General features: G+C 37.2%; 1 protein-coding gene across 2 annotated transcripts; it reads left to right on the forward strand.

The window, feature by feature from the left end:
- Window positions 1-6,206: 6,206 nt before the first annotated feature.
- On the forward strand, window positions 6,207-12,552 carry LOC115629451 (transcription initiation factor IIA subunit 2). 2 transcript variants are annotated; one of them, XR_003995914.1, is made up of 3 exons: window positions 6,207-6,336; window positions 6,475-6,792; window positions 12,388-12,552. XR_003995914.1 is itself a non-coding variant. In XM_030525916.1 (2 exons), the coding sequence occupies exons 1-2, from the start codon at window positions 6,226-6,228 to the stop codon at window positions 6,727-6,729; spliced, it is 366 nt and encodes a 121-aa protein (XP_030381776.1). In that variant the 5' UTR covers window positions 6,207-6,225; the 3' UTR covers window positions 6,730-6,940. The 2 variants fall into 2 exon arrangements, 1 of the variants encoding a protein (XP_030381776.1); XM_030525916.1 differs by lacking the exon at window positions 12,388-12,552 and having other exon boundaries at window positions 6,475-6,940.
- The last annotated feature ends 837 nt before the right edge of the window (window positions 12,553-13,389 follow it).

The raw sequence follows: 13,389 nt of genomic DNA on the forward strand, positions 1-13,389 counted from the left end.
CTTACTAAAACGCCAATAATGTAACTAAAGGTGCACAAAAAATTACCTTAAAAAACTCCCGAATAGCATACTGTTAGTTCATAATCATCCTCGAAACATTGTCACTTTAAATATAAAGAGATTACAAATCGATCGACACCGTGATTAATATTGAAGACATTTAAATTCACTAAACCCTTCTGGACTACCACCACATGAATTGACGGTAAAATTCGGAATTCCAATCATGCTGTTGAGAATTTAAAGCCTTCCAAGCATGTGCAATGGGACGAGGCTGCTTATTAAGGAATTGCAGGACAATTTAAGTGTAGCAACTATTATCAACGGCCCAGCAACTGGTCCACTAGCTCATATAACGAAGATACCGAGGTATCCTGATCCCATTTGATCATTTATATGGCTCCAATTTCCGGTAGTCCCAAGGCTAAGCCTTCGAATTAGTAGGGATCGACATACGAAAGCAATGTTTTACTGTATGTTTACCTATCACGGGTCGGAGCTTCTGAAAATTAATTTATTTTGCTACCACAAAATAAAACATCAAATATCTTTTACAGAGAACCTCTGTCCTAATAAAGAATAACAAAAAAATCTAAAAACGAACAAAAAATCATTAAAATAATAATATCCAAAATAAATTTTGCTCCTTAGTAACTCATAGGAAAAAGGAGGGTGTATGTGTATAATAAAATGTATAATTTTTGTAAAAATAACCGTGCGAAGCTGGGGCAGGACGCTAGTTCTTGATAAAAGGATACTCAGTACGGAGTCTTGTTGGCAAGCAACCATGACAATTTCCTCGTTTGCTTTAAACTTCTGTACAGGCCAGCATTTTCGTTCAAGGTCCAAAAATTAAGGGCCGCATTGTTATCTCAATAACTTTTGTTGTTGCGCAGTTTCGCGTGTTACGATGTCTGCAATTTGGTCCTCTGTTGGCAAAACTTCGCAATTGTTTGAAATAAAATTTAAATTTAAATTATTTCAAAGTGCGCATTCGCATGAATGCTTATTACGGACTTTATGATTTTCACCGCTCCGTCAACAGTTCTTGATGAATTTTGCTGCAAAAGATGAGGATGTTGCTCCAAAGATCATCGCTTTCATTTGATAAACAGTGGGCTGTGAATGTGCGGATTTAAATTACAAATTCATAATCTGAAATAAGTATTTGATTAAACATTTCTTTTTTCTCAGCTGCAAATGCTATTGGGTGCATTCGAAATCGTATCAGCACACCAACAATTGAGGTTAACCAATTAGGGCCCATTAGCAGGTTTTTGTTTAGAGAGGTGTCATTGCTCTCTGCTGCTGCATCAAAGAGAAGCCTCAGCACCACTTATGTTGGCTTCTATAGTTTCGGCCGTATTCTCATACCTGAGCACTCCGCCTGTCCAGCCGAAGCAAAATGGTTCGGCCTTTCCTTTTATGCCAACATCACGGGCTATTTGCATGTCTGATAGTATAGCAGTACTGCCGCCGTCCATGGACCATTGGACCATGTATTATTACCGGTATCATTTTCAGATGTATATTGTCCTGGACCTCCTGCACACAACCACTAAAACCCATTGCGGAAAGTGTTGGTTGGGTTTTGGGTGTTTTATGCAGCTTAGGATGATGGTATTTTTCACAATTGTTTATTTTGCATTGCTCACGCTTTGAGCATTGCCCTTTGTGTTGTTCCAGGGAGCAAAAACATGCATCATACTTTTTGGCGCAGTCCCACCTTTTCTTTACATCTAGTTTCAGGATGTAGTTGCATTTTTCCAACGGATGTCGCTCTTCGTTGAAAACTGGACATTTTGAAAATCCTCGACCTGCTGCCTTTGTTGCTTCTTTTGACATTGTACATAATTTTGCCTTATTTCAGTTTGCACCACGTTGTTTATTGTAATCATTCTCTTATAGAATGCTATGTCATGAACCAATGTGCACTGTTGTTTTGTCCACTCAGCAAATAATTCGCATTCGGACATATAATAAATGCAATAGGTGTGTAGATAATCAATAATTCAAATTAACTAAAAAACTGCTAAATTCATTTTAGCAAAATATACAAATTTTCTGCGATAAACACATAAACTCCCTAAAATATACACCGCGACAAATACTGCAATTAAACACACTACTCAAAACAATATCTCAGGTTTTACTTATTCAATGAGGGGAGGAAATCCATCATTTATCCGACCGGAACCACCAGCTGCTCCTTTCTGCGCTTTACAAACTTTGCCTACCCAAATTATTTATGTACTACTTATTCCACAAAAAACATTTTATAAATCAAGAAAACAAAGAAACCAAACTAAACCAACCACCACCAGGAAACACGCCGGAAGCGAGCAGCTTCGTCCAACCGTCGCGACTTACGCATTCTGGAGGTGCTCCCATCGGAATTGCTCTTCCCATTTTGGGCGCAATATTGTTACGACCTTGCTTTTTCCCTTTGGGCAACGCCGGCTAGCTCATCGATACTCTATCAGGATTGAGTCCATCCCAATGCCCGCGTAAGCCGTACAATGACCGATTGCTCGGTTGCAACAAAGCCGATGCAGTATGTGGCTACCAACTATGGAGCTACGGCCTCTTTATTTTGGCCCGGTCAGTGAGTTCATCCCCCCTCACTATTGTGTTTAGCATGAACGCGGCATGTTTGGATTTTAGATTACGTTATAATATGCGTTTAATGTTGTGAACCTATGTATATGTATGTGGATCTATGTATAAGTTCGAATTAACATGTACTAATTATGATGGTCAGCGCACGCGGGACCCACAGTTTCCGCACAAAACCTTCGAGCTGATCTTCTAGCCGATTGAATGATGCCTTCTTGTAGATCACTCCATTCTAATTTTCAAGTCAGGTAATTTATCTTTTTGATTTTAAATTTTGCTTATCAGCAACAGGTCTCCTGGGGAGAATTCCAACCCCTTAAACGCTTCGGTTTCCGTGCTTTTGGAAAACATATCCGCCACGACGTTGGCGGAGCCTTCCCGGTGCGTAATTTCAAAGTCAAAGCATTGGAGCAACAACGACCAACGCGCCAACCGCCCGGACAAATCTTTCATCGACATTAGCCACTTCAAGCTGGCGTGATCGGTTATTACCCTGAACGGCATCATTTCGATGTATGGCCTGAACTTCTATATCGCCAATACTGCCGCCAAGCACTCCTTCTCGGTCACCGATTAGTTTACCTGGTGCTTGTTCATCTAAGCCGAGAAGAACGCAATTGGTCTCTCCTTTCTCTCCAAATCCACTTAAAATAATACGGCTCCGACGCCAATATGGGATGCGTCACACTAAACAAAAAATGGGCGTGAAAAATCCGCATGTACCAGCACTGGCGCAAAAGTGAGCGCCATCTGTACCATCTGGCGGCTCCTACGAAAACTCGAACCTCCTTTATAGACTTGGGTATTTGTATGCACTGTATTGCACTTACCCACGCTGGATCTGTTCAGAGCGCGCCGCCGCCCACGATGAATCTCAGGTACTTCAATGTTTTGAAACAAAATTTCGATTTCTGTAACCCTATAGTGAGATTTGCATTTTTCAGGCATTCGGCGACTTTACGCAAGTACTCTAAGTGGATGTCAAAATCCGCAGCGAAGACAACCAAGTCGTCCAAGTACACCTTTACTTTGGACCTCATCTCGTTGGGTATAACTTTATCCATCAGTCGGCATAATCTTTGAGCGGCATTACACAATCCGAAAGGCATCATGCGGAACTGGTACAAAAGCCGTCCTGGTACCGTAAACGCCGTGCACATCCGACTTGGCTCTTTCATTTGCACTTGCAAAATGCAAATGCAAATTTGCACAGCGTACACACATGTGCCTCTAGCTCCTATAGTCTCTGAGATCTAGGTTTTCATACGGACGGACAGACAGACAGACAGACAGACAGGACTAGCGCTGCGCCTGTGTGACCGCAGTTGGCACCCCGGCCCCGCGCGGTACCGCTAGGTGGCTCTACTGCACCAATTTGAAATTTAGGCGCCTCCCGTAGTGCTGCCACTTTGCTTTCTTTTCTTGTAACCGGCCCGATGCAACAATAATGTCATTAAATTAATCGCAAATGCCAATATTATTTTTTAAAAGAAGCATTGCCCGTAATGTGTCCATTTTTAGTGACGTTTGTTTACAAAGCAACAAGCAGATTAGCCAAAGTCGGGTGTCCCGACTTTGAAATATTCCGTCGATATGTTTAGGATAATTATAGAAATTAAAAAATGAAAATTTAAAAAAAATTCCAAAAGACACATTTTCTGGGTGTTCTCTAGCTCTTATAGTCTCTAAGACCTATGCGATTATACGGACTGACAGACAGATAGGGCTAGATCGACTCGTCTTGTCATGCTTATCAAGAATATACACGTAATTCTGTTTTTACACGGTCTTTTTATACACGATTTTAATATAACACGGTTTGAAAAAAAAAATTGCATATACTTGTATGTATAATTTTTTTTTTTTAATTAAGGACCAATCACCTATTTTTGCATATGATAAATGTCTTTTTTACACGGTAGATTGGTTCCTAAAAAGTCGTGTAATATAAAAACTTTGTAAAAAAAATATATTGATCAAATGCAAAATGAATCGTGCTTAATGAAATAAAGTCGTGTAACAATATATAACATTTTTAATTTTAAAACCGTGTAAAGAAAGACCGTGAAAAACAAAATTAGGTGTATGTACATATACATACATATATGTACTTAGTGGAGTCTGCCACGCCTCCTTCTGACTGTTACATTTTCAGCTCGTGCAAACCTAATATACTCTTGTTCATTTCATGTACAGAGTATAATTATTAATGAAATAACAAACAATTGCAATTTTGCAATGATATTCCTTTTTCTTTTACATTTTTGAATACCTCAATTCGTCGCTTTTTTGTTCAACAGGAGAGCTTTTCGGGCTTATCGGTAGACAAAAACAAGGATTTTCTCTCTCTTACTGTATGTATTTTAAATGTCATGTTGGGAATGCGGGACACACAGGACGCGTTTGAGGTTTTCCGGGACTATTTTATTCGATTTTTCAAGGCGGGACAACTTCTGTCAATGCGGGACTGTCCCGCACAATGCAGAACGGTTGGCCGCATTATTATAGAAATTATTCTAATATTATTACTAAAATATCATACATTTTTTACGATAGAAACCAACGTGGCTTACGCCGGTTTGAACTCAGATCATGTAAGAATTTAAAAGTCGAACAGACTTAAAATTTGAAGGGCTACACCCAAAATTATATCTTAATCCAACATCGAGGTCGCAATCTTTTTTATCGATATGAACTCTCCAAAAAAATTACTTAAGTCTTCATATGGACAGTTACACAAGCAAAAAGGAGAAATTAGAATTAGGAATTGATTTTGCTAAATATTGCTGAAGTCTTTTTATACCATGTCCAAAAATACCTTTAGAGCAATTTAAAATCAGTTCGTATGGTAAATATGGGGGCGTGGCTCACGATTATAGCTGGCAGCATTTGTTTTGTACACTGCGCCAACTTTTACAACACTGAATTTGTTTCGATAACATCACGACATATTGCTAAGTGCTGTAGATGTACACCACACTAGAGCTGTAAAAACATCGATGTTTTCGATATTTTAAAACGAAAACATCGATACTATCGATACTTTGAAATACAATATATATATTTTTTTTTTCAAAAATAACTTTACGATGATGCGTTTTTAAAATCTCCTACTTCTGTTAAAATTTAGCCAGCTTTGTTAAAAGTGGCACATAATTTGGATGGCACGGCCATGATCTGCCTGACTATAGAATTAAATGAATCATCACTGCTCGCCAAAAAAAAATATGGCACCTTTTCTTTCCCTCTTGGGGCTATCAATGTTTTTTCGTTCCTTCTCACACAGTTGTTCCTCGATGCAACTATAAAACGGGAAACATTTATAGAAGCTTCAATGAATAGCAGACAACCATTACCTTAATTAGGCAGCACGTGTTCATTTCTTAAATACATACATATATACATACATTAATAAAAAACATATTCAAATCCAATTTATTAATAAAAAATCTGGGATTAGAATATTTCATCCTGCTTCTTCGCTTTCGAATTTTAAAAAAGTACCCGATTATCAATTTTGGCAACTAAAACATTTTTTCGATATTGCCCAAACATCGATATATCGATGTTGATATCGATATTTTTTCCAGCTCTACACCACACAAGTGTATGTGCTATATCTCAACAAGTTGCGGCAAAAAAATAAATATGTCTTATCAATTATACCGCAACACAACTTTGGGAAATACTTTGCAGGAGAGCCTTGACGAACTTATACAGGTAAGCTTAAATTAAAAACAAGTCAGTATTTCCTAATTGCATACCGCTATCACAAGGACAAGTAAAGATACCTACTTCCCATTTTCCCTTATGCTAAGTACATATGTATGTATGTATAAATGTTACTTTATTTTACAGTATGGACAGATTACGCCGGCCCTTGCTTTCAAGGTGCTTCTACAATTTGATAAGAGTATCAATACAGCACTTAACCAGCGAGTAAAAGCCCGAGTCACCTTTAAGGCTGGAAAACTAAACACTTACCGATTTTGCGATAATGTGTGGACGTTAATGTTAAACGACGTGGAGTTTCGCGAGGTTCATGAATTTGTAAAGGTTGACAAAGTGAAAATCGTAGCTTGCGACGGAAAGAGTGGGGAATTCAATGGCTAACTTCAATACAAACCCATTAGCTTGTCCTTCGTAAACGCCCTATTCACGCATTTTCCAATTAAGGTATACATATAATTAAATGCAAATGTTTGCATATTTAAGATTTAAGTACATACACATATTGTTTTGATCCATTGGTGTTTCGGACCTACTCAAATAAGAACTTCTAAATAATAATTGTAATTGATATAAATTGAATTCAAAATCAGAATATGCCATGTCTTTTTAACACGCTTATATTAGCTTCACCTGTATGTATGTAACGGAATCTTTCAGCGTAATTTTTTACCAATTTCCTGAAGTCTGATCAGCTTGAAAATTTGCACAGGGGTCACGGACTGATGACAATACAATTACAATGTCCGTCAAACTGTCCACACTTTCAAAGCAACGTGAACTTGCTATATAGACTCTCCTAATATGTAGGCAACACGAGTTAATGTTATTATACTCTGAAATATACATGAAATGTACAAGAGCATATTAGGTTTGCGGGAGCTGAAAAATGTAACAGGCAGAAGGAGGCGTGGCAGATCCCACAAAGTATATATATTCTTGATCAGCGTGACAAGACGAGTCGATCTAGCCCTGTCTGTCCGTCCGTATGAACACCTGGATCTCAGAGACTATAAGAGATAGAGACACCAAATTTGCACAAAGATGCCTTATGTGTGTACGCTATAAGAGTTTGTTTTATTTTTTGGATTTTCCCCCGAATGGGGGTTTTCCCGATTTTCCATTCGTATAATCGCCTATATCTCGGAGACTATAAGACCTAGGAAACCAAATTTCAGTCCAAGATGCCTTATGCGAATACGCAGAAAATGTGTATTTTGGAATTTCCCTCCCTCTCCCCCCAAAAACATAACTCCCGTAATTTATGGAATTTCGAACTAAAATTTTGCAAATGCCCCCAGTTAGCGGTTATGTGTCCGTTTGTCAAGTTTCACTATGATAGACCGATTTAACAAGAAGTTATAGCCATAAATATATTTGTTGCCTGCGCTGCCCGCAGCTGTTGATGTTGCTGTTTGGTGGACTGCAAACATGTTTACACACACACGAATAGACGCGCATAGGCATTCATACACTCACATTTGCAATTGTACACCCTTTACGTTAGTTCGAATACCGAGGGAGGTTAAATCGATCCAACAATTTTTTTTAAATCTCTTAATTTTTTAAATTTCTATAATTATTCAAAACATATGTACAGAGTATTTCAAAGTCGGGACACCCGACTTTAGCTTTTCTACTTGATTTTTCAATTTCCTGCCTCCGCTACAGAATTACGTCAATCATGTCCACATTTCAAAAGCTACGTGAATTAAACTTTGCACACGTAATCTACATCTAAATATCTAATTTTGTGTTATATAATATAATAAATTCATATCTTTTTATACCCTGTACCCAAAGGGTGAAAGGGTATACTAGTTTTGTGCGAATGTATGTAACAGGGAGAAGGAGGCGTGGCAGACCCCACAAAGTATATATATTCTTGGTCAAGATGAGAAGACGAGTCGATATAACCATGTCCGTCTGTATGAACGCAAGGATCTCAGAAAGTATAAGAGTTAGAATAACCAAACTTGGTATCCGCATTCTCCGAAGTGCAAGAAAGGACAAGTTTGTTAATTTTTTCCGATGCACCCCCGACTCCCCCGCAATTCGTGTTTTTCCATAACTCCCGTAATTCTTGGTAATTTCATATAGTTAGTGATTATGTGTCCGTATGCTAAGTTTCATCATGATTGGTCAATTCTGAAGAAAGTTATAGCCATAAATAAAATCGCTGCCCATGCTCTGCCCGCAGCTGTTGTTGTTGCTGTTTTGGCTAAGGCGGCCAACCGTCCCGCATTGACAGGCGTTGTCCCGCATTGAAAAATCGAATAAAATAGTCCCGAAAAACCTGAAACGCGTCCCGCATGTCCCGCATTACCAACATGACATTTAAAATACATAATATAATAGAGTAAGAGATAGAAAACCATTGTTCTTGTGTACTGCATCTCCTCCTGCTCTCCTGTTTGACAAAACAGTGGTGAATTGAGGTGCTTAATAATCTAAGAGAAAAAGGAATACCAATGCAAAATTGCCTATCCAGTACCTTCTCTGTTTTTATTTTCATTGATAATTGCTTTGTGGACAAAAGTCACTAAAAGTGGACACATTTCTTTTAAAATATAATATTGGCAGTTGCGGACAATTTAATGACATTATAAATAACAAGAGATAACACTAAGCAAGCCCGACAGTGAAATACCCTGTACCCAGACTAACATTCCGGCAAAAAATGTTTCGGTAACTTAGAATTGACCGATTTTCATAAAAATTGAAAAAAAAAATTTATATATATTTATGTATATATAAATTATCTTTGCAAATATGGTTTATGTTGCTTATTTGGTTAATGTGCGCTCAACCGTTTTCAGACGGACGGACATACTTTGATCGATTTCTCTCGTCGTGCTGATAAAGAATATATACACCATATGGGTTCGGAGATGCTTCCTGCGCAAACCTAATATATACTTTTTACCTTACGGGTACAGGGTAAAAAAAGTTTCACTCGTGTGAAAAGTATGATTTTAAAAATAAAGAAACATAAACAAATTGAATAATTATTTTAAGTGTTTAATATGTAACTGTATATATGACACATCGAAAAAAACACCACCTTAAATTGTCCCGCATTGGCTTTTGAAAAAGTTGGCCGTCTTAGTTTTGGCTCAACTTTGTGCTGCATACATACACGCAGAGACACGATTCTGAAGTATATTTATTCTATGTATGTGTCGGATGTGTATCATTTTGTTCCATGTTTATTATATTTCACAATATGTATCAGCACAGCAAGTTCTGCTCGTCTCTAGCGCATACCAGACTGACTTCAGAAAGCACTCTAACGTAGTTTCGCAATTTGCGAATCTATCGTCTTCCCTGTCTCTCTTCTACAGTCTGCGCTCTACGATCAAACCTTACTCAGCAGCAGAGTCTCTCTCTTTTATCCTGCTACCATGCCCTACACGCATTCGTAAAAACCCCGTTACTTAGGTTGCGTCTATGTCTCGCCATCAAAAATGCACACACATGTACAGTGGTCTGCAACTAGCAAAAACTGATTCTACGACATAAGTATATTATATTCAATTAAATTTTAAAAAAAATTTAATTTTCCTTTTTTGTGGACAGTACAGGGTATTTTACTCTTGTACTCGACTGTGGCGTTCTATCTTGTTTTATATAGCTATCCTACACAATCTTTCGCGGATTACCTGGAAAAGGTTCTATATCTTTTGGGGACATTCATGTAAGGGTTTTAATCGGGACTCATACTAATTTTTGAGCTACCTCCTAGAATTTTGCATTTTGCATTAACTTCTGTGTGGTTGTGAATGTGATGCGATTTTAAAATTTAAAACGGTATACCTAATTTTGTGAGTGCTTAGTATTGGTTACTAATTATAAAGTGCATATTTTGGAAATACATATATGGATATATATTTTTTGTGCTTTTGGTCACTTACAAAAAGCGAGTTTGCCTCTTAATTTATATAAATTATATATATATTTCTCTTAATACAGTCTTTATTAAGACTCTTATTTTGTATTCCAAATTTTTTTTGTTTCCCAAATTCGGCCTTAAGCATAAATAGTCCTGTATGTATGTAACGGAATCTTTGAATTTAGATTTATTGTCAAACATAAGACAAGGCTCTTTATTTATATAATTACTTTTAATATCTTTTTAAAACTAAAAATTAAGAAAATAAATTATAGTTTAAACAAGTAAAAAAACTAAAGTCGGGTGTCCCGACTTTGAAAAACTCTGTACATATGTTTACAATAATCATAGAAAATAAAACAAGTAAAAAAGCTAAAGTCGGGTGTCCCGACTTTGAAATACTCTGTACATATGTTTACAATAATTATAGAAAAAAACAAGTAAAAAAGCTAAAGTCGGGTGTCCCGACTTTGAAATACTCTGTACATATGTTTACAATAATTATAGAAAATAAAAAAATTAAGAAAATAAAAAAAAATGTGATCGATTTTACCTCTCTCGGTATTCGAACTCACGTAAAGGGTTTATAATTGCACATTTACATAGCAATTGCGCCTGTGTGAGTGTATGTATGCCTATGCGCATCTATTCGTGTCTGTGTAAGCATTTTCGCAGTCAACCAAACAGCAACATCAACAACAGCCCCGGGCAGCGCTTGAGCAGCGCTGCAGCAGCAAATATATTTATGGCTATAACTTCTTGTTAAATCGGTCTATCATAATGAAATTTGGCATACGGACACATAATAACCAACTGGGGGTATTTCCAAAATTTTAGTTCGAAATTCCAAGAATTACGGGAGTTACGATTTGCGGGGTAGAGGGGGGAGGGAGGGGAATTCCAAAATATACATTTTCTGCGTATTCACATAAGGCATCTGGGACTAAAATTTGGTGTTCCTAGGTCTTATAGTCTCCGAGATATAAGCGATTATACGAATGGAAAATCGGGAAAACCCCCATAGAGGGGAAGTGGGGGGGAAAATCAAAAAAATAAAACAAACTCGTATAGAATATACACATAACGCATCTTTGTGCAAAATTTGGTGTCTCTATCTCTTATAGTCTCTGAGATCCAGGTGTTCATACGGACGGACAGACAGGGCTAGATCGACTCGTCTCGTCATGCTGATCAAGAATATATATACTTTGTGGGGTCTGCCACGCCTCCTTCTGCCTGTTACATACATTCGCACAAAACTAGTATACCCTTTGGGTACAGGGTATAAAAAGGGGGGGGGGGGTGGATACTTGATAGTAATTGATACAATTAATTCAGTAGGAGCTGGTTATAATATTAAAGCCATTGTGAAAATATAATAAAGTGCACCTCACGCTTTTTATAGCCTGTACCTAAAGGGTAAAAGGCTATACTAGTTTTGTGCGAATGTATGTAACAGGTAGAAAGATGCGTGGCAGACCCCACAAAGTATGTATATCAGAATGACAAGGCGAGTCGATATAGCCATGTCCGTCTGTATGAACGCAAGGATCTCAGGAAGTATAAGAGCTAGAATAACCAAACTTGGTATCGAGGTTCCCCTAAGTCCTAGGCAAGTCAAGTTAATTTTTTTAATCTGATAAGGTACTGATAAGGTTGCACCTTAGACCCGATAACACCAATTTAAGAGCAGAAAATGCCCATTCGACACTCACTTGCATTGAATATAATTCTGCCTGTTACATACATTCGCATTTGTGATTTTAAAATAATTAATTAATAAATTATTTATTTAGTTAATTAAAAATTAATTATTTAGTTAATTAAAAATTAATTAATTAAAAATGTTCGCCTTGACTCACTGATTAAGGATATATATAAATTTTGTCCTTAATCCTTATGAAACAGACAAAATTTCAGCTTGAGTTTTATATTTGATCAAAAAAATTAAACTCAAAGAATAATCATTATTTTATAAGTTTTATTTTTTTGCTCATCAATAATGATTATTGGTTAATTTTTAAAGTAAAACTCAAAATTAATCATTAAATTGCACCCGGTCCGGATGGTATACCTAGCTGCGTTCTGAAATTCTGTGCTGATGCCCTTAGCAAACCACTTTATAAACTATTTTCCTTATCACTTGACAGATGCCGATTCCCCGATATCTGGAGAAGTTCTTACATCTTCCCTCTCTATAAAAAAGGACCTAAATGTGACATTGAAAATTACAGAGGGATTTCTAAACTCTCTGCTATCCCCAAACTTCTTAAAAAACTGATGACCTCTCAGTTACAGCACCATTGCAGGTCCATAATTTCCCCTTTTCAACATGGATTTATGAAACGCCGCTCTACCGCAACAAATCTCCTTGAATTCTCATCGTTCGTTATGAATGTGGTTTTTGCTAACTTTGCCTCTGATATAACGATGTTCAGTTTCATGATAATTTGCAGCTTGATCTTAATGCCTTCCAATTGTGGTGTTCGCGGAATCTGTTGAACTTAAATTTTGTTAAATGCAAGCTAATGACGTTCCACCGATGCAAGCGTCATTTCATTTCATATTATTTAAATAACTCTCCTGTAGAACGAATTTTCACTGTTAACGACCTAGGTGTACTGTTTGATGCTAAACTTTGTTTTAATGATCACATCTCCACCAGTGTTAATAAAGCAAAGGGAACTCTAGGCTTTATTAAACGTTGGGCAAAGGAATTTGAAAACCCCTACACAACACTAATTTTGTATACGGCTTTGGTGCGGCCTACCTTAGAATATTGTTGTAACGTCTTGTGCCCGCAAAATGAAATACATAAAAATCGCATTGAATCGGTTCAAAAGCAATTTATTTTGTTTGCCTTACGTGTCTTGGATGAGTAGAACTGACCCTCTACCATCATATTTTCACAGGCTACAATTGTTAGGTTTCCATCACTTGCTAACCGCCGGATTTTATTAGGTGTTGTTTTTATACATAAATTAATTACCGGCGACATCGAGTCTTCGGTGCTTGTTAGCCAAATTAACTTTGCGGTACCACAAAGACCTTCAAGATTTTTTCCCATAAGCCTAAATCGCTGTACCAGCAACTATGCTTTGCACAGTCCGTTTCGGGTTCTGTGTAGCAACTACAATAATTTGAGTCATCTC

Source organism: Scaptodrosophila lebanonensis, unplaced genomic scaffold (assembly GCF_003285725.1).
Source record: "Scaptodrosophila lebanonensis strain 11010-0011.00,11010-0021.00 unplaced genomic scaffold, SlebRS2 tig00000150-arrow-arrow-pilon, whole genome shotgun sequence".
Lineage (NCBI taxonomy): Eukaryota > Metazoa > Arthropoda > Insecta > Diptera > Drosophilidae > Scaptodrosophila > Scaptodrosophila lebanonensis.